General features: G+C 40.9%; 2 protein-coding genes across 4 annotated transcripts in view; one reads left to right on the top strand and one right to left on the bottom strand.

The window, feature by feature from the left end:
* The window catches only part of RBKS (ribokinase), a 94,955-nt gene that overhangs the window by 19,371 nt on the left and 53,151 nt on the right, over positions 1-22,433 (bottom strand). For all 3 annotated transcript variants that reach the window (XM_061431271.1, XM_061431272.1, XM_061431273.1), the window contains 2 exons: positions 21,043-21,134; positions 15,715-15,903 (listed from right to left, as the gene is read on the bottom strand). In XM_061431271.1, coding sequence (XP_061287255.1) covers positions 15,715-15,903; positions 21,043-21,134 — 281 coding nt within the window. The remainder of the gene's footprint in view (positions 1-15,714; positions 15,904-21,042; positions 21,135-22,433) is intronic.
* Positions 1-22,433, top strand: part of MRPL33 (mitochondrial ribosomal protein L33) — a 56,007-nt gene that overhangs the window by 30,144 nt on the left and 3,430 nt on the right. The gene's annotated exons all lie outside the window — the stretch shown is intronic.

Here is a 22,433-nt window from a genome sequence, read left to right as displayed (position 1 = left end):
TATGGGAAAAAAAATACCAGCAGAAAAGAAAAATGAACTGCATTAGGTACTTAAGCTGGGAGTCAATCCTTCATGTCACAGTAGGGAAGAAAGAGGTAGAGAACTGCCTAAATATTGCTTCTAATTTTATTTTCAATTCTACATTACATTAAACTCTCCATGTACTTGTCTTTAATTTACAGCAACTGCTGACACAAATTGGTGTGCCTTCTCTTCTTTGACATCAGTATTTCTCTTGAATTATGCATTTCCATCTGGAATGAGGTTTATGGGGCTGAAGGCTTCTTTCATTTAGATGGATGAAAAAAGAGAGGGATCAATGGGGGGTCGAGTGCAAAATCTAAGTAAGGTGGGGCCAGATATGTTCACGGCAGCATTTCATGCTCCCCAAAGGTTGTAAGTGGTGTTAAAAAATGACTCTGGTCTTTCAACCTTCAACATATTGATTAAAATTCAACTACTAGAGAACAAGAAAAACTCTACCAACCTTCATCCCAGAACTGCCAGATTATTTATTGGTACCCTACTAATATTTAATAATAATTTGTAAGAGTAGGGTGATCATAATAACTGCATCACTTTGATCTGATCTAAAATTGAGTCAGGGACTTCTGCTCCCAATGCATGGGGCCCGGGTTCAGTCCCTGGTCAGGGAACTAGATCCCACATGCTGCAACTAAGAGTCTTAGCCTATTCCAGGGCAGGGGCAGGGGCATGGCCGGCACGTGCCCAGCATGCTAAGCGGCACAGAATGGCCTGTGGAGACTGAAATTGATTAAAAACTCCATTCTGCCCCAAATGACTGTGGTGTATTAATTTATGCTATAATTTAAAGAATTCCACTATTAACGAGAGAGAAGTAAAATCCTGAATATAAGCTAAAACTGGAATAAAAAAGGCCCATTCTTCAGGCACTATTAATGGAAGCTTTGTATATAAATAACTTTATATATTGATGAATAAATGGCACTGACAACTAAAATGTCTGTTCATCATTCACTGGGTTCTAAGACTGCCCTGGCCTTCTGTGGTCAGTGATCTTTCTCCTTTGTGACTCCACCATTCGAGACAGAACACAGTTAATCCAATATGATTTAGTATCTCAGAGAAGATTCTTCTACAACATTTTCTGCCAAATGTTCCTCTTCTAACAGCTGCTTTTTTATTTCAGTGAAAGCTACTTGAAATAAAATCATTGTTCTCTGTGAAAACTGCATGCTAAATAATATAGAGCTACCAGATTATTAAACAGCAAAGGCATCTGATAATATTAGCACCAACCACAGGTCCCACTTCTGCTGATGCACAACATTTTGAGTAATTAGTCATTGCACAATATTGTATTTATATCCTTTTTTTTTTTTTTTTGCTTGAGCTGTTAGGCCACAAAATCAGCAGGCAGTTGCTGTTATAAAAGGGTTCTCTGGGTTATTTATAATGTTTCTGCTTCCTTACAGTTACTGCTTCACTCTTGGGTCTTGGGCCAGGTCTACACCGTGAAGGACCTGAGCAATTGTTCTGTGAATCTAACTGCTGAAGCTGGTGTAGGTGATTCACAGTGGGCTGTGTGGGCCTTGGCTGGAATACCTGGTATTCTTGTCTGCCTAACCCAGATTCATCACATACTGGCTGTTGTGTCACTTCATCAGCGGGGAGACTGTGTAGTTTCATGAAGGCTGTGTCTTTATCAGGAATCAGCTATTGTCTAGGGCACCGGTGGTAGGGCGAGATAGGTGAACTAGCATCCTGTTGCAAAAGAGTTTCCTTCAAATGTTATTTACTTTAAATGAAGGATAAGTCTTTCTTCCAAATGTTTCTCTGTTGCATAGACCAGTGATTCCCCCAAATGGTGGCAGGCAGCCAGGCCTGCCCAATAGAAGGGCACAGAGGAATCAACAGAACATTTCATTGTCTTTTTTTGTAAATGACAGAGGCGTCTTCAGTGCCCTATGCAGAGAATCACTGATGATATGAACTGTATCTAATGGGAGGAGGTCTGAGCCTTAGGTGAGTCTGGGCTCAAAAAGAGCTGAGAACCAGAGACCAGTAGAATGATCTATTTGTTCTGACAATAAAATAGGCATCTTACGTAGCCCCCACCCTGCCACCCCCATTTGTAAAAAAAAGGAAATGAACTACCATTATGTCCTCTGAATTCTTAAGAGCTCTCAAACCCATGTCTCCACATCCCTCGTTGCCTTGTTTCCAGTCTAGGCTGCCATAATCTCTCAGATCAATGCAACACTCTTTGGATGGTTCTCTCTGCCTCCACTCTTATAATCTCCAATTTATTCTTCACTCAACAGCCACGTTAATCTTTTTATAAAGTACAAATCTGATAAAATCTATCCCTGGCTTAACCTCTTTTCAATGACTCTCACTGCCGGCCAGAGAAAGTGCAAATTCCCAGGAGTGGCAAACCAAGGCCTTCACAACCCATCCCCATTCCAGATGTGTGTGCGTACATGTGTGCTCAGTCATGCCCAGCTCTCTGTGACCCCATGGACTGTAACCTGCCAGACTCCTCCGTCCATGGGATTCTCCAGGCAAGAACACTGGAGCAAGTTGCCATCTCCTCCTCCAGAGGATCTTTCCAACCCAGGGATCGAACCCGTGTCTCTTGTGTCTCCTGCACTCGCAGGCAGATTCTTTACCCCTGCACCATCTAGGAAGCCCTGTATTCCAGCTGTATCTCATCCTTTCCCACTCTTCTTGTACTTTGACCTCTTTACAATCAGAACTACTTAAAAAAGCACAAGCACGACCTGTTCTCTTGCTTCTGGGCCTTTTCATGAGCTGTTGCTATAGATCTTAAAGGAAAGAAAGTAGGAGGTGGGAAGCAAGAGCGACTAGTTATCCCTTTAACCTCTGTCCCACGGTAGTACATTTCTCACCCTCCTGCCACACACACACACACACACACACACAAACACATGGCATTCATGCAACTCATCACTCACATGGAGCACACGTCATCAACACTGAAAATACACAAAGCAGACATACCACTAACCTAAGACACTCACACTTTATAACACACTTACACACAAAGGGCAGACAGATGGTCAGCAATCTGTACCCCACACAGCTGTTTTCTCACGTCTGTGTCCCCCTGTCAGCCGCCATGGGCACCAAGGGCAGTGGGTTCCAACTCACTGGGCTCTACAGTTTGGCTCCAAATGGATTTTTCAGCTCCTTATTCCAAGCCTACCCAAGAAGTGTCCTCACACGATAGAAACCTTTTAGGAGACCTACAGTACAGTCCTGGGAGCTCTGCTCTTGGGGATACAACCGCAGCATCCTAGAAAGATGAGCAAACAGCAGACTGCCAGTTCACTGCTGTGCCCTCACACTGATGTCCAGGACACTGAAGGAGCAGGGAGAAGGGGAGCTTAGGCATAGGAAGCTAAGAAGACTTAATCATGGGATGGGTAAGCAAGCTCCCACAACCTCATCCTATCCTTTCTTACAGGGAGAGGGACTGTTTCCTGTCCCTTCTGTTAGGGGCCTAATGGATTTAGATTTTGCTCTCCTGACTTTTGCTAAGGCTATAACAGTTTTTTTCCCCCACTACATCCTACTTCCACACCCTTGCCGCTAGTATCCCCACCACTGCTCTTCTTTAGTCTCTGGCCATTATGGCTTCTGAAGCAGGGCCAGGGGAGACACTTGGGAGCGCCTAAGATGTCCAGCTCTAGGCACATGTACCAATACATGCAAGTCCAGTTCTGGCCATGGGATGGTACTTTAGAAAAATGGGAAAAAAACCTCACAAAAAACAGCCTTGTATCTGGCCCTGGTTCAATTCTTCAAAGTGAAGACGACATTTCTGGTAAGCAGTTACAATTAGATTTTTAGAGCCCTGGGTTTTCAAATGTTCACATGCAGGATTAAGGAAGATAATTTAAAATGTTTAATTCTGCCTGATTAGCTAGTAAATGAGGTGATCTGCTGATGTGGAAATAATGTAATAGAGTTAATAAGGCCCCCCGGCATGACAGATGTCTTGTGCCTTGTCGATCAGTCTCCTCAGCAATTACCTTGTCCTCTGTCCTTTTTTACTTACTTTTTTTTTTTTTTTATAGTCAATGAACTTTGTTTTGTCATCTTCATCTTTTATGGCAGCCAGAGTCTGCAGAGTTTGCACAGACATCATGCCCATTTATTAGTATCATTCCTAAGGTGAAGATGACTATCTCAGAGCTCATTTGGATGTAGGTTTTCTTTCTTCTATGATGCTGATTTCATTTAGCCTCTGTAACTTTTTTTGGGGGGGACCTGGCCTTTCTATGACTGGAGGTAAAACAATCAAAGGGTATGTTTTAAAATGGGAAACTGGGTAATTATTTTGTTTGCAAATCATTAAAAAAGAGCATTTGTACCTGAGATTGAGTCTCTCCGTTGGCATACTCAACGTGGCATTGAAGTACTGAAAGGCATCCTGTAGCTTCTAGTACCCCGAGAACACGGGGGGTCAGCAAGGCTGCATGCGTGCACGCTAAGTCACTTCAGTCATGTCCGACCCTTTGCGACACTATGGGCTATATAGCCCACCAGGCTCCTCTGTCTATGGGATTCTCAGGCAAGAATACTGGAATGGGTTGCCATGCCCTCCTCCAGGGGATCTTCTTGACCCAGGGATCAAACTCACATCTCTTATGTCTCCTGCCTTGGTAGACAAGTTCTTTATCCCGAGTGCCACTGGGGAAGCCACTCAGTGAGGCTAAGTGACTTATTACTTTCCCAGTAGGAGCTGGAACTCTTTCCTTATTTCAGGAGGACCAAGCATTGTACTGAGCACTGGGATGTTAAGAGTCAGACAGATGGGCAGGCAGACCTAGAACCAGTTCCTGACTCTTCCGACTAACAAGCTGGATGACTCTGGGCAAGTTGTTTACCTTCGGGAGTATAACTTTCTTCTCTCTAAAGTGGCATCAGCCCATCTTGCAGGGTTGTTCTCAGCATGTGAGAAAATGCACAAGGAGTGCAGCACAATGCCTGGCCTAAAGTAGCACTCCGCTTTTCATTATTAGTCAAAGGGTCCTCATGTTCCCAAGAATCTGCAAGAACCAAGGGACTTCAGAGGCTGAAGACACGTCCGAGATTGCCCACTCCAAACACACCATGTTTGGATGCACCACCTGAACCCCAAGCATAGTGAGTCATTCCCCCAAACTGTCTGCTAGTCACTGGGTAAATGAGGATGAGAACCCAGGACTTCACCTGCCCCTAGCTACTGGGACCAGTGATTCCAGTTAACTCATAGGTAATCCTCTTGAGATATTTCATTAAAAAGGTGTTTTACACTGACCCTAAATTTAGGGTTAGTTAGTTTGCTTCAGCTTATTTTTTCCTCACAGAACAGCTGACCTTTTGAGATTCAATCTTGGTCACCTCTGAAGCATGCTCATTTGCTTTCTTGTGCCAGTTGACTTGGGTCAGTTCGGTTTAGTTCAGTTGCTCAGTCGTGTCTGACTCTTTGCGACCCCATGAACTGCAGCACGTCAGGCCTCCCTGTCCATCACCAACTTCCGGAGTCCACCCAAACTCATGTCCATTGAGTCGGCGATGCCATCTAACTATCTCATCCTCTGTTGTCCCCTTCTCCTGCCTTCAATCTTTCCCAGTATCAGGGTCTTTTCAAATGAGTCAGCTCTTTGCATCAGGTGGCCAAAATATTGGAGTTTCAGCTTCAACATCAGTCCTTCCAATGAACACCCAGGACTGATTTCCTTTAGGATGGACTGGTTGGATCTCCCTGCAGTCTAAGGGACTCTCAAGAGTCTTCTCCAGCACCACAGTTCAAAAGCATCAATTCTTCTGCGCTCAGCTTTCTTTATAGTCCAACTCTCACATCCATACATGACTATTGGAAAAACCATAGTCTTGACTAGACAGACCTTTGTTGACAAAGTAATGTTTCTGCTTTTCAATATGCTGTCTAGGTTGGTCATAACTTTCCTTCCAAGTATAAGTGTCTTTTAATTTCATGGCCGCAATCACCATCTGCAGTGATTTTGGAGCCCCCAAAAATAAAGTCAGCCACTGTTTCCCCATCTATTTGCTATGAAGTGATGGGACCGGATGCCATGATCTTAGTTTTCTGAATGTGGAGCTTTAAGCCAACTTTTTCACTCTCTTCTTTCACCTTCATCAAGAGGCTCTTTAGCTCTTCTTCACTTTCTGCCATAAGGGTGGTGTCATCTGCATATCCGAGGTTATTGATATTTCTCCCAGCAATCTTGATTCCTGCTTGTGCTTCATCCAGCCCAGTGTTTCTCATGATGTACTCTGCATAGAAGTTAAATAAGCAGGGTGACAATATACAGCCTTGACGTACTCCTTTTCCTATTTGGAACCTGTCTGTTGTTCCATGTCCAGTTCTAACTGTTGCTTCCTGACCTGCATACAGGTTTCTCAAGAGGCAGGTCAGGTGGTCTGGTATTCCCGTCTCTTTCAGAATTTTCCACAGTTTATTGTGATCCACATAGTCAATGGGTCACCATAACATAAAACCACAGTCCAGGTGGCTTAAACAACAGAAGTGTATTCCCCACAGTTCTGGAGGCTACAAGTCCAAGGTCAAGGTGCCAGGAGATAAGTTTCATTCTGAGGCCTCTTTTCCTGGCAGGCAGGAGGCTGCCACCTTGCTATGTGCTCACATGACCACTGTGAATGCACACACAGGAGAGTGAGCTCTCTGGTGTCTCTTCTTATAAGGGCACTAATCCTACTAGGATCAGGGTTCCACCCTTATAAACTCATTTAATCTTAATTGCCTCCTTATAGGCTCTATCTCTAAATACAGTCACTTTGGGGGCAAGGGCTTCAACATATAAATTTTGGAGGAAGCACAATTCAGTCCAAAGGCTTGTATTACATATGCTCCTCCATCTCTCATGAACCCTTCCATTTAGGTTGGTTTCTTTTTTTCTTTCTTTTTTTGCCATACCATGGTGGCATGTGGGATCTTAGTTCCCCACTGAGGGGTTTGAACCTGTGCCCCTTGCACTGGAAGTGTGGAGTCTTAACCACTGGACCACCAGGGAAGTCCCTCAGGTCCGTTTCAAATAGAAGGTGCACGAACAGTGAAGTCCATGAACTAGTTAGTACCTCAACTGAGGCATCTCTTATGGCCTGGCCCCTTTTACAGCTCCTCCAGGTCATCCATTAGCCAAAGACCAAGAGATGTGGTAAAGCCAAAGTCTGGATCATTCATTCTGATATCAGTTGTGAGAATGAGGGTTAAAGAGTTAAGCTGAGATATATAAGCAGACTCATTCAGAAAGAAAACCTGAACATGAGTGAAGTTTCTCTGAAGATCTGCTGTGCATTTGAGTGACAAACAGGCACAGTGCAGCTCTGACATTTATTCTGATATTTCCAAAGGAAACTGTATAAAATAACATGTTTTTGACGGAAATTGTTTCTTTAGAAAGATTAAGGAAAAAACTGTCAAAAGTGTGTAGTGAAATATCCAGATTTATGGAGGCTCAAGTACAATGGATCTGAAGGACATGCAAATCTACATGTCCATATATAATCAGGACTATCCATTCAGAGGTCATCCTAAATCAAGGGCTACTCAACCTACACATAGAGACTTGGGAATGCATGAGAGGTTCCTTATGAGACTGGGAGTGAACTGTGGTCCCTTTGTGAGAACAATGCCCAGTTTGCCTCTTGAGAAATATTACCTATCTTACTTGCTAGATGTGGCTCCAAATAGGTTTTTTGCTATGTCTGAAAGTCATATTTATTCCAAATTTCAAAGTAATACATTAAAAATACAGGTTTATGGAAAAATTGCAAACAAGTAAGAATGTGGAGTAGAACATAGAAGTCCTCCTTTATAACACTTTCCTATCCTTCAGTTTATTCCCTTTCCCATGAGTAATGGAAAACAGTTTGGTGTTTTATCTTTTTCATTTTTATATTTCTTTTAAATTATACTTATGGATAGCTAGAGTTATTTTTAAATCAACGGCACCATACTATATCATTTGACCTTCTTCTTCTGATGATTATGTAAACCTGTCTAGTCAATTTTTTGGTTATAGCAAACAAAGCTAAAATAAACATTCTAGGACAAATATTTATATATGTGATCAATCCTGTAGGACAGATTCTTAGAAGGAAATATACTGGTTTAAAGGCAAAACATGTTTTAAAAATTGCTATTGTCAAATTGCCTTCCAAAAACATTCTGTGAATTTATACTCCCACCAGAATTACATGAGAGCATGTGCTTTCCAATTTATTTGGACGTTGACATTAGCAATTTTTTATTTTTTGTGACCTAATGGGCAGTGAAGGGAATCTCACTGTTATTTTGATTTGCATATTCCTGATTTCTTGTGGGGTTGAACAGTGTCTAATTTCTTTTTCTTTTGTATTTCTTCTTCAGTGAATTGTCTATTTACATTATTCTAAAGAAATGTTTGATTTTTTTGAGTTGTAGAGCCTTTGCATAATAACACATTCACATTTGCTGTTAACAGATATTCAAAATTATGCATAGAAAAATCTGGATGGATTTATACTAAAATGTTACAGTGGTTACATCTAAGTGGTAGGATCATGAATATCAGACTTTCTTTTTTATACCTCTCTATGTTGTTTGTTCTTTTCTCCTCTTGAACACTAAGCATCTATTAATTTCAGAAAGTGGAAAAAAGTGTGATTGGGGGGTAAAGGTGATGAAGGCTCTCAAGGCAATTCTAAAAGAGCATTTCCCAAGGTACTCTGAGTATTGGCAGTATCAATATAGATGTAATTCACCTAAGGTCAAAATTTGAAAGAAATAACAGTCATTTCTTAAATAATAAATTGATAGTTAAAGTTAGCCTTATTATTTTATAGTAACCTCTTTAGCACCCAAGATCCTGTCATTCAGGATGTCATTCATTCATTACCTACTGTATTTTATGGCCCAACCCTTTCCAAAGTATTGGCAATCAACAGTGAGGGGCACGCAAACATTTTGGCTCTAACAGAAGTTTCTGGACAGAAATGTGCAAAGTCTCTATTGAAGGTCAAAATGGCTACTAAGCTTCAAAGACCCCTTAGAAACTCTACCAATTATTAACAAGTGCAAAGAATGTACATGTTGATCAGAAAGAAGGAGGTGGGAGAACGAAAGGGTTGCTAGCAAAACACAGTTCAAGGAGCATCACAAAAACTGCCACTGGCGGGGCCACATGAGACTGGTGAGTCCCCAGTCCTCTCAGCAAGACTGTGGCTCAGGAGGAAACAGAACCTAAATCTGCTGGAGTTGAGAAACACCTCCTGAGAGCACCTAAATTCAGTGGTCCTAATTATATCTGACAAATGGCCAGGTGGCTGGGGATGGGAAGCAGATGGAAACTGGGGGCAAGGTCACACCAAGATGGAAATAATGATCTTTCCGTTGTTGGATTTTCAAAGACTGAACTACCATTCTGGATGACATCTCAGAAGTGGGTCAATGGGAACCTATGCTTGAGAGCTGAATAAGCCTGTGCTTGGATGGCTGAAGGCCAGACCCCAGGATGAGGGCAATATACCAAGGAGGTTACCTTAGAAAGCTGTGGGTAGCCCACCGGCCCCAGCAATCTCCCCACCCTCATGAACTGGCTTCCAGATCAATTTTAACAGAAACAATTCCACTTCCTACTGGTACAGTCTCCAGTTTGGAGCTGATTCTCCAGCCCTGTATTGTCCCTTGGGGATATCCTAGCTGGGCTGATGCTGTCTAATGCCTCATCAACAACTGTGAATACCACAGGACTCAAATGGATAGAAAGAAAGAGGAATAAAAAATAGGGAAGATGAATCCCTCATCTCACTGGCTTCTGATTTTTCTCAGCTTACTTATATACCCTGAATTATGATGATTTATTATAAAGCGAGTGATTATTGAAAAGACAGATTTAGCCTATGGGCTGAATTCTTAAAATTAAGAGTGTCAATGTAGCTTCTAGGACTCAACCATTTACACATGGAAACTTGTAAATCAGGAATTTTACAGAGTTGACAGAACAAGGATAATTAATGTTACAGTATGTTATCTCACACGGTCACAATAATCCTACAGTATCACCATGCTTATATGTGTGTAACTCTGACAGTGGAGTGAGTGTTCAGTGCAGTCATGAACACAAGAAAGCAAGCTCCTGACCTTCAGGTTGGAAGGACCTGAGCGAGGACATGAGTGCCAGAGATGGGAAAAGAGACACATCTGTCACGTCTTCCAAACTGAGCTGAGGACATCTGCAGCTATTGCCACCCTCTCACTCTAGTACAACGGGAAAAACGGATTAAAAATAGAAGCGATACATCCAACTATTAACATTGAGGCAAAACCGAACATAGCCTGCAGAGGCCTGGTGTAGAGGGGGCGATGGCTCCTTCTAGGGCTGGCTGGCTCCAGTGGACAACGTGCCTACTAACTAAAGAGGTTTCCACCATCCATGCCATTCCTGATGTACTGAGTTCCCCCCAAGATTTCCTGAGATATGACTGGAAAATAAAAAAGTTGGCTATATTTAGGTTGCACAGCAGGAGTTTTTGCTAAGGTGTAATGGATGAGGAGGAGGAGAAAAGGGAGGAGGTTACAAACTGCCTGAGAGCCAGTAATACCCTCCTGACATGAAAGTGAAGGAGCCCATTTGTTCAGAAGAAAATGCCTCCCTGGGAGTTCCTCACCTCACCAGGTGAATTAGCTCATCTTTACCAGGCTTATGAAGAAGCTGAACAGTTGTGTGCAGAACAAGCAAGAGGTTTAATAATGAAAGTGCTGGATGAGAGGAGAAAGACAGCATACAAAAGCCTGAGGGAGATTCTACGCCCAGAAAATAACTACCCTTGTTTCCTGTGGCACCTCCGTTGCTCGGGGTTGAGGAGGGGGATGTTGAGTGCCCATTCAGTAGATTTAGTAGAGCAATTAAGTGAAAGATTCTTTATCACAAGAGTATCCATTAGTGAAGTAGCTTTTTGTTATTTTTGTCTGTTCTTTGTTTTCTCAATTGAGAGATAAATACACACACCATAAAATTCACCCTTAAAAAGTGCACAATTCAGTGATTTTGAGTATATCCGCAGGGTTGTGCAACCATCAGCACTATCTAATTCTAGGACATTTTTTATTACCCCCAAGAGGAACCCCTATGCCCATTAGCAGTCACTCCCCTTTCTCCCCCATCTAGTAACTGTCAATTCACTTTCTGTTTCAACAGATTTACCTACTCTGGATATCTCATATAAATTGAAGTGAATTTATATGAAGGCTACAATATGTAGCCTTTTATGCCTACCTTCTTTCACTTAGTATAATGTTTCAGATGTTTATCCATGCCATAGCATGTATCAGGATTCCTTTCTTTGGCTGAATAATATTCTGTCATATATGTCCACCACAATTTGTTTATCCATTTATATCAGTTGATGAAATTTGGTTTGTTTCCAATTTTGGTCTTTTATGAATAATGCTATGTGAACACTTGTAGATAAGGTTCTGTGTAATATAAATTTTTATCTCTTTTGGCTATATACCTGGAAGGAGAATTGCTGAGCCTGTTGTAATTCTAAATTTAACTTTTTGAAGCACTTCCATAGCGTTTTCCAAAGTGGCTACATCATCTTGCATTCCTGCAGGCAATGTTTGAGGCTTCTGATTTCTCACATCTTAGGCCAGAGTTGCTATTATCTGTTTTTGATTATGGCCATCCTAGTGAGTGTGAAATGGTACCTCATTGTGTTTTGCCATTAAAAAAAAAAATCCAAGCCATCCATATACATAGTGGATGTACGGTAAAAGACAAAGCTTAAAGTGTAAATGCCCCATTCCTCTCCACTCTCATGTCTATGAAGGAAATACTTTAAATTCTTTTATTGCTTTCCTCTGTTTTTATCTTCTATTTCTTGGAGTGTTTATACTGTGTGGTTTTTTTAAAAAAATCTGTTTTAGATATTATCTGTTGAATTCTAGCTAAGGAAGATAAGCATTTAGTTCTCTTATCTTCCCTGATATGCACGCAAATACACACTCACTTTATCTTTCCATTTTCACGATATGATCATAATCTCCATGTTTGGTTAATTAATTATTGTTTCATCCTCAAATTCTGCAAGAGAGCTAAAAATCTCTGGGCATATTCAAACACACTGGATAGTTCGATATTCCACTATTTCTTTCTTTTTCCTTGTTTCTTTTTTGTTTCTGGAAGACATTCCTTCCAGAATGGAAGAGCCCTCCAAGCTCCTGCTCTAATCTGGACTGACTGAGGATGGGGTTTCTGCATAGCTACTGTCCTGGAACATTTCTTCATTGTCACTGATTTCTCTCTCTCTCTCTTTTTAATTAGTTTATTTTTTAATTGAAGGATAATTGCTTTACGGAATTTTGTTGTTTTCTGTCAAACCTCAACATGAATCAGCCATAGGTATATCCTCTCCCTTTTGAACCTCCTTCCACCTCCCTCACCAAACCCACTCCTCTAGATTGATACAGAGCCTCTGTTTGAGTTTTCTGAGGCATACAGCAAATTCCTGTTGGCTCTCTATTTTACATATGGTAATGTAAGTTTCTATGTTACTCTCTCCATACATCTCACCCTCTCCTCCCCTCTCCTCATGTCCATAAGTCTGTTCTCTATGTCTATTTCTCTATTGCTGCCCTGCAAATAAATTCTTCAGTACCAAGTTGCATCACCTGTTTCCTGGACCCTATATCTTCCTCGGTCTTAGTTTTATCCCAGTTTACACCAGCATATCTTTCAGTATCTTTATTCCTTTGTCCCTCCATTACTATCTTCCTTTGTGCTTAATAAATATTTTCTAGTGTACCATTTAACTATCTTGATTTTTTCTTTTTTTTGTTCTTAGTAATTGTAGTTAGTTGGTGATTCCAATTAACAACTTAACCTAGTTTAGATTAATATTAACTTAATTTCAGGAGCATACAAAGCTATTTATGGATGCTTTCATGTTACCACGATAGTGCTGAGTGGTTGTAACAAAGCATGTATGCATATGGCATATAAAGCCTAAAACTCTACCATCTGGCCCTTCACAGAAAAAACTTGTCAATCCTGATCCAGCACCCTGATCTTCCTGATCCCATCTTCTCTCTCTTGCCTCCAAGTATTAAGTAATCTGTTCTCTCTAAACTGTCATTGCCTCTCACCTTTCCTGAACCTTAAGAATTAACTGCAGGAGCTCAGAAACCAAACGAAAGGGCACAAGACGATATCAGTGAAGTGTGAAAGCCTCCTTGGTGCACACGGCTGCACGTAAGATGCTCAAAGTTATTATCCACCCTGATCCGTGAAAGCCAATCCTTCAACGTGAAATTACTGAGCATTATTACTATTGATTCCAATTTGAACATTTCCAAGGCTAGTTTCTCCAATCAGTCCTATACCCAAGCAGTGCATTTCCACATGAATGTTCTGTGGTGGGCGCAGGTGGCTTTCCCTGATCAGTATCCACTTCCCATCCTCTGAAAAGAGCTCTTTGATTTTTATTTGACATCGGGGATGGGATCATGATGTGAGACAGTGCGGGAAGGGGGCTGCCAGGGGCTACCACCCAGAGGGTGCCGGTCTGAGCTCAAAGCCCACCACAAGGCAAGCAGAGCTGACAGGGCAAGGGTGAACAAGTGAGTCCTGAGGACACGGTTTAGTCTCTGCGTTCTGCTGTACCTTTGAATGTTCTACTTATGTGCACCAGATACAACCCTTGTTTGGAATTAAGTCATTTAGGTTGTATTTCTGGTTGGTAACTATGAGCAAAAGGAGTTGTGACTGACACAGATGCTGAAAGCGGAGGCTGAGCCACTTCTCGGCAGCCACAGAGGTTCGACAGCTTCACAAGGACCCTTCATTTTATTTTCAGCAAAAGAGAACAAACTCTTCTGCTCTAGTTCAGGACCTAGAATCAGTTCAGTTCAGTCGCTCAGTCGTGTCCGACTCTTTGCGACCCCATGAATCGCAGCACGCCAGGCCTTCCTGTCCATCACCAACTTCCGGAGTTCACCCAGACTCACGTCCATCAAGTCAGTGATGCCATCCAGCCATCTCATCCTCTGTTGTCCCCTTCTCCTCCTGCCCCCAATTCCTCCCAGCATCAGAGTCTTTTCCAATGAGTCAACTCTTGGCATGAGGTGGCCAAAGTACTGGAGTTTCAGCTTTAGCATCATTCCTTCCAAAGAAATCCCAGGGCTGATCTCCTTCAGAATGGACTGGTTGGATCTCCTCGCAGTCCAAGGGACTCTCAAGAGTCTTTTCCAACACCACACTTCAAAAGCATCAATTCTTCGGCCCTCAGCCTTCTTCACAGTCCAACTCTCACATCCATACATGACCACAGGAAAAACCATAGCCTTGAATAGTTTTAGTCTAATGGAGGACTTCCCTGTTGGCTCAGATGGTAAAGTGTCTGTCTATAACGCGGGAGACCTGGGTTCGATCCCTGGGTCGGGAAAATCCCCTGGAGAAGGAAATGGCAACCCACTCCAGTATTCTTGCCTGGAAAATTCCATAGAAGGAGGAGCCTGATAGGCTACAGTCCATGGGATCTCTAAGAGTCAGACACGACTGAGCAACTTCATTTACTCAATGGAGGACTGAGTTCAGAACTAATAAGGAGTCTCTCAAATGCAAGTTACTGTCTTTCTCAACAAAGCAGAAAAATGAGTGGTTTCAGAAATAAGTAAATATGATGAGAATAACACTGCCAAGTATAGTTTATCAGATTCCTGATAAAGCACATTTTAAAAAGCATTCAGGATGTAATTTTATGTAATAGAAGTACTCCTTGCACTTATGTATTTCAATGCATATTTGTATCTAAAACTTTATCAAATGCCCATAAGCTTCTTTTTTGATAAATGACCCACATTTTAAAGTCTTTCCTAAGCAACGAAATAAACAAACATACTGTATAAATATAATAAAACATACAATATATAATAAATTAAATATATTATCTAGTATATATATATAATACAATAGTAACTAGTGCTCCTTGCTATTTCATTCTAGGCAAGAGGCTTGTAAGATCCGGCAGTGTGCTTATTGTTTAAAAATCTGGCCCCATGAGGGCAGAGACTCTGTCTTGTACATCACTATATGCTGCTAAGTCACTTTAGTCGTGTCCAACTCTGTGCGATCCCATAAACAGCAGCCCACCAGGCTCCCCCATCCCTGGGATTCTCCAGGCAAGAACACTGGAGTGGGTTGCCATTTCCTTCTCCAATGATGAAAGTGAAAAGTGAAAGCAAAGCCGCTCAGTCGTGTCCAACTCTCAGTGACCCCAGGGACTGCAGCACCAGGCTCCTCCGTCCATGGGATTTTCCAGGCAAGAGTACTGGAGTGGGGTGCCACTGCCTTCTCCACATCACTATATATATGCATGTAATACATGACTGGCATATAGCAGGTATTCAATCCAGGCTTATTCAATGAATGAATGAAGGTAATATGGGTATAATTTTACTGATATTCCAGTTTTATGGAGGAAACTGATTCAGAGAGGCTAAGGGACTTGTATAAAGTCCCACAGTGGGCTAGAGAGGGTTAAGATACAGTTCTCCAACCTGATTGATTGTTCTTCTCTTCCAACATATTACCTCTTAGGGCCTCTACCGCATGATCCAAAAATTCAGGTGCAGTATCTCAGTTACTAAATGATGATTTTCAAAGGCCAAAAGGATTCTGAAATTGAAAAACCTACCGTAGTATCCACAGCCTTGACCTTCTCTGTGGGAATGTGCTTTGGGACAGGTTCTGTCTGTGACAGCATCACACATCCTTCAGCACCTAAGGTGATGATTACGACCTGGCAGCCCCTTTCCAGGAGCACCAACGCAGCCCTCCCAGCATCTGTGGGGCTGCAGACCTCAAGGCTGGTCAGAATCTCAGCCTGAAATACACAAAAGAGAAATGAAACAGTGTTGAGAATAAGTGACTGGGTCCACTTCTAGATTAGATCTGTTTTTCTAGGAGATATCTCCCATCTTTTTCATAACAACCAAGGTCATGGCAAACACTGGTGGATACTGGCTCAGGAAATAAATAATAACAGTGACAACAAAAAAACTATGAAAGATGTTCCTGGAACAACTGGGAAAATTTAAATGTGGCCTGAATATTAGATGATAGTATAGAATTACTGATAATTTTCCTAGGTGTGATAATAGTATTGTGGTTCCTCTTAGGAGATGCAAGCTGAAGTGTTCAGGGTTGAGGGATCATGTCTGCAGTTTACTCTCAAATAATTCAACCAAAACAAAAATAAATACACACAGGGGAGAGGGGAAGCCAATGGAGCAAAATGGTAACAACTGATTAGGTGGAGAGGATATGAGTATTCATTGCCCATTTAGCTTTTCCTTATTTATGATGATTTTCATAATAAAGAGTTAGAAAGAAGGCAAGGGGGAGGGAGGAAAAGAAGGAAGCAAGGGGCCACTGCCAATTATTTTCGATGTAAATCATATCCATAACTTTCACACCTAAATCCTTTTAGTCCTCTCTTGGGCCATAATGCCTTTTTCATATTACTAGTTTGCAAACCATTCATTTCTTCTGTTTGTTTTGCTTGAGAAGATGGAAGCAGAGTAGGAGAGGCTCTGATATATAGCAGAAAAAGTAATGCACTGACATTCAGAGACCTCCACTGCTCACTCACTCTGGAAACTTCTCCAAGTCACATAAGATCTGTAAAATGTGGGGCTTGGACAGAATCAGTAGTTTCTCCCAGAATATAAACAAGTCTCTAGCTGAAGTAGGGGTGAAGGGCTGCAGTCCTGCTTCCTTGCCCGGCCAGCATCTCCGGGGAACCTTTATGGTTTTGAGATAAGCAGCTGAAAGTACACTGGACTAGATGAATCATGTGATGCTTTTTGACTTAAAAAGTTTATAGCCAGATTCTGTCTTTTCTGTGTTACAGTTTAATCATATGCCATATTTACTTAAGAGTGGGTCTGTCCCTTCCTGTGCTTACTCCAAATGTGCCCAGATTAACCCTTCTTGCTGCCTATAAATCATCTCAGTGTCTGCTCATTCTTGGTGTCAGTTTTCCCAAGAGCACGGGTTTTACTAACCTCACCATGTACCCCCCAGCTTGATCTTTTCCATAGACCCTTTCAGTCTGAGTGGTTATACTATAAGGCCACTTTCCTTTTTCTTTTTATAAAAAAGAAGGTTTGCATTATTCTTCATTACTGGGATCACTTATGTACATTGAGCTGGATGGTTCACTTTCAGAAACATTGATTTCTTGTGGTTTTTAAAAAACCTTTTAAACAGCTATTCTTTAATGAAAAAATCTTGAACATGAAAAATAATGCATAAACACTCATGTACATACCACCCACCTTTAATAAATTTTACTTAATTTTATTAAATTGTATTTAATTTGCTTCTAATATTTTTCTTTAAAAAAGTTAAATGATATCTTCCACATATATTATTTAGCAATGTAGGTTTCCTCTTAACATTTAAAATTTTGTGTTGATATATATAGCTTAAAAAAAAAAACTGCTCTGTATTCCATACTGCAAATATGCTACAGTTTAAACAAAATCTGTTCTCTTTTTCATGGACACTTTCATTTTTTTCCATTTTCCCCCTTTATAAGCAATGACATATCGGATATTCTTGATATTTATATGTAATCTTTTTTCCTCTAGCTGTTTAAAAATATTTTTATCTTTATTAAACCCCTTGATTTTATACAGTTCCAGTAAAATGTACATTAGTAAAAAGTTATATTTATTTACTTTATATGGTGCTTTTAATACACTTTTGATGTTTTGAGGGCTCATATCTTTTCTCAATTCTACAAAACACCCTGCAGTTTTTCCTCTAACAGAGTTTCTCTTCAGTTCCATTTTCGTCTTCCTTCAGTGCAGTTTGACACATGTTGAAGCCTCTCAATCTGTCCTTCATTTCTCTAATTTCCTCTTTAATAGTTAACTATTTTTCTTTCTGTACTATTTTCCAGGAGAATTGAGTTTTCTTCCTCCAGGTGAACTGATCAAGATTCTCTTTCAGTTTGCAAATTCTTCATCCCACTTTAATGTTTATCTTTCTATGAGTGCTTTAACATTTTTTTCAATGACTATTTTTTCATTTTCAAGACTTCTGATTGGTTGGTTTTCATATTCACATACCATCACTTCAATTCTGTTTTTCTTTCACAATTTCTTCTTTTTAAAAAAATTTTATTTTACATGTTTCAATGCCATTCAAAAAAAAAGAGAAAAAAAAAAAAAGAAAAAAAGAATTTAATTGGAGGATAATTGCTTTACAGTGTTGTGCTGGTTTCTGCCAACAACAGTGTGAATCAGCCGCAAGTATACATTATGTTCCCTCCCTCTTGAACCGGCCTTCCATCCCACCCCATCTCACCTTTCTAGGCTGTCATACAGCGCCAGGTTGAGCTCCCTGTGTTCTCCTTTTTTAATTAATGAGAATCTTGATCATACTTATTTTAAAGTCTTTTTTGCACTGTTTTATTATTTGGATTTCATCTGGGGAAAATTCCTCTTCAGATTGTTGATTCTGCTGGATCTGTCGCAGCAGTACCTTTCTCCGTCTGTAGGCTCACTGCTCGCTGTGAGGTGGAGAGTCTGCAGATTTCACTCCCACTGGGTTTATCCCTGCCTTTCTAGTGGTTTAATGGCTACATCCACTAGGTCCCAGAGTGAGATGTTACATCGACAACAGGGAGTTCTTCTTCTGGGATACTTGGTGATACTGTACTGCCCGTCCAATCTCTACGTCATCAGTTGGCTTGGTTTTCTTTCTGATCTGAGGCAGTCTCTCTGTTCTCCTATTTTCACATGTTGGGAGCCTTCTACGTGTTCTTGGCATAGCAGCTTCCACCACTCTTTTTCCTTAGCAGGGAAGCCTTAGCCCAGCACTTCTGGTTTCCAGCCATGGGCACTGCTCCATGCTCCCATGAGTGGCACCCTTTCAGTGCCCATTACCCATCCAGCCACCAATGCCAGCTTCTGGGGCTGGAGTACAGCATACCCAGGGCTAAATGCTCTGTGATTCTGTTCCATTTCTGATTTGTAGAATTATTTATCTTGTTTTTGAGCTTGTAAGTATGTTTTCGTTGTCTCTTTTTATATTTATGAATCAGTGGTTTGTGTGTGGTGCACAAGGCGTATCTTAGGGCATGAATTTACATTGTTATCATGATTAGAAGTCATCCACAATAATGTTAAGTTAAAAAATTTTTTTTTATTCCATTAAGTTTTTGAGGTCAATTTCCTTAAAGACCAGAGTTCAATTCATTTGTTCATTCATTCCATAAAGATTTACTAGGTACCAACTATGTTCCAAATATAATATAAAAGGTGAAAATTTCCAAAGATAACTATCAATATATTATCACATTGTATATGCTCTTTTCACACTGTGACAATGAAAATCTTCTGTTGAGAGGGTACCAGGGTGTACTTTCCTATGTCAATCATTAGAATGGGCTAGAAGAGACACTGTGTGACTTACAAAAGTCACATAAAAGCTACCATGTCTTCTGCTGGGCTCTTCCGCTCTCTCCTTCACCCTTCCTTAGGAGACTGGATCTAGTGGGAACCTAACTTCCATATTGTGAGGAAGCCCAGGCCACAAGGAGAAGCCATGTGTAAATGTTCTGGCCAACAGCCAGCATGTGAGTGAAAGAAGCTTTAGATGATTCCAGCCCTCAGTCTTTGAGTCTTCTAGCTGAGACCCCCAGATATTGCAGAGGAGAAACGAACCATGCTGTAACCTGTCTTATTTCCTGATGCACAGAAACCATGATGGACATAAATAGTTACTGTTGGTGTAAGTCACTGGATTTGGGGGTAATTGATTATGCAGCAATGATAGCCATTGGGATACAACAGTGAATAAGAGATGTCCATGCCCTTCCAGGAGAAGACGGAGGTATTGAATAAGGAATCTGAGCTGTGATGAGTGTTTGAAGAATAAACAGTGATGCTCTGTAAGTGTCTAACAGGGAAATCTCAACCAGTTTGGCAGTTGAGGTTAGTCTAACATCTTATTGTGAAATGGCCACTATCTCCCACAGTTTCTTTTTCCCAGCACAATGCTTGGCTGTGATGGTTGCTCAAAAATATTGCATAACCTACTGCGGCTTCTTGAAATTATTCTCCTTGTGGCAGTCTTCTTTCTTGTTTCCTTTATGTTCTTGAGAGATGAACTTAACCAAAAGGCAGATCAGGAAATCCTAAAAACCTTCATTCGGCCTTTGTACCAAGCGGAAAACTACTATTACAGTTTATTAATTATAAACTGTCTTTCTCTGTATGTTGCATTGTATAATACGTCTTGCCTCACAATGGTGGGGGTGAGTGCTGGTCTAAAACTGTCTGGTCGATAAAAGGGAAAACATGGAAATTTTTTCCCTAAAATACTTCAGTGGCATGATATGAATCTATATAGACATTTTATGCAGATATATACATTATGACCCTGAGATGGACTGAGAGGGTGGTTCCCCAATGGAGTGGCCACCAAGGGCTTCCCATGGCATCAATGGAGAACCTGTGTCTGTCTACCAGTGCAGTCACAGGGTCTTCACAACAGAATGTAGCAGATGCTCCAGGGTTATATGTTAATTATTAAGAGCACTGCTTGATAAAATATAGGACTTCCAGTTAAACTTGAATTTCAGATAAACAACAAGTAATTTTATAGTATGTTTAGTATATTATTTCTTGTTTGTCTGAAATTCAAGTTTAACTGGGTGTCATATTTTTGTTTGCTCTCTCTGGCAGTTCTAATGGTAATTAGTCCATAGACTATGGAATGATTAAATAAGAAAACAGAACATGGGTATGACTCAGGGAATCCTTTTTCTTCTAGGACTGACTACTTTCCTTTTTTCTACATCCCAGTCAACCAAAAAAATCTGTTTTCATTATGCCCAAGAATTCACATGCATTAAAGTTCATGTGGTTAGTCCTGGATTCTTTGCTTTATCCACATACATGAAAGTCTTTTGGTCTCTCAAGGAATGAGCACAACCTTCCATCCTTACCTCACTTTCATTGCAGCAGAACACATCCGAGAGGGTGTAGAACTCGGGGTCCAGGTCAGCAATGGCAGGCGCCGGATTGAACAATGTTTTCACTACAAAGGAGTGAAAAGGGAGTTCCGTGGTTATCATTTTTAACATGGTGCATTTGTGAACATTCAGTAAGGGAACCCCCCGAGTACAACCATTTTCCCCAGCAGATTAAAAAAATCAACTTAGTTATAGATGTAGAAAAGTTTGGGTTGTCAATCTCTGTGATAGCCTAGTATCAATTCCTTCTTATGTCCATTTGGTCTGCTTTTTACTTTACAACATTTCAGCCCCAAGGGCAAGCATCAGTATTTACAACTAAGGTGGTAACAAAGTTCTGGCAAAGAGCAAGAAGAACATTAAAGAAGAATTTGAATGATGTGGCATGAAAGGACATGTGCAAATGTGAACATCCAGGCTGGTGAACATTTTTGCAGTTACTTTAAGCACTCAAGTCGCATGGCTAGTTCGTAAATGCATTTTCCAGGAAAAAAATAAAGACATGATAGAAAGGAAACAATGAACAGCTCAAAAATTTCCTGGTAAGGATAGTAAGGAGGAGGATCATGTACATATGCATGTTTTGAGCACCTATTTTTTTAATATCTTAGAAATATATTCCATGTACTCACGCAACCATGCACATTCACACAAAAGCTTACAATCTTGGCTTCTATGGACAATCTGGGAACATAAAGTAAAGATTGATAAAGGAGGAGAAATTCAATCAGAGGCTGAGAGCTAGCTCAGAATAGGAGACTCCAAGAGGAGAATGGATGGGGACAGCAGAAAGAGGAAAAATGAGAATGTCACAGCCATCACAGTGTCAGAAATACATTTTTCAGAGGAGGAAAGTGAGCCTCAGAGATGAGGTCAGCCTGAGGACACACACTGGGAGATGGTTAAGCAGGGTCCCTACCCAGGGTCCTCTAGCTTGAAGTCTAGGGTTTAGTCATTTCTCAAGTGGTTGCCTCTCTAAGAGGACAGGACTCTGTCCATAGCAACACAAGCCCCCCATGCCAATGCACAGTATTTAACAATAGTCTTTGTTGTGGAACTTTGTAAACATTTTTAAAAAGTATTTAAAAATTATATTCACAGGAAGTTCTCCTGTCAAAACACTTATGTATCCACCAGAATACCTGACTAGATTGGTTGGTTTGTTTTTTAAACTTGTTTTTAATTGGAGGATAGTTGCTTTACAGTGTTGTGTTGGTTTCTTGGTTGGTCTTCTTTTCCTTACCCAGGTCCACTGACTTATGTGTTTAGTAACTCTAATTTACTATAAACCTGCAGAGTAAAATACTCTAGCTGCAGTCCTCAGAGACTCTTCTAGAACAGTGGTTCACAAACTTGGCTGCATA

Source organism: Bos javanicus, chromosome 11 (assembly GCF_032452875.1).
Source record: "Bos javanicus breed banteng chromosome 11, ARS-OSU_banteng_1.0, whole genome shotgun sequence".
NCBI classification, from domain to species: domain Eukaryota; kingdom Metazoa; phylum Chordata; class Mammalia; order Artiodactyla; family Bovidae; genus Bos; species Bos javanicus.
This window is presented reverse-complemented; position numbering and strand designations above follow the sequence as displayed.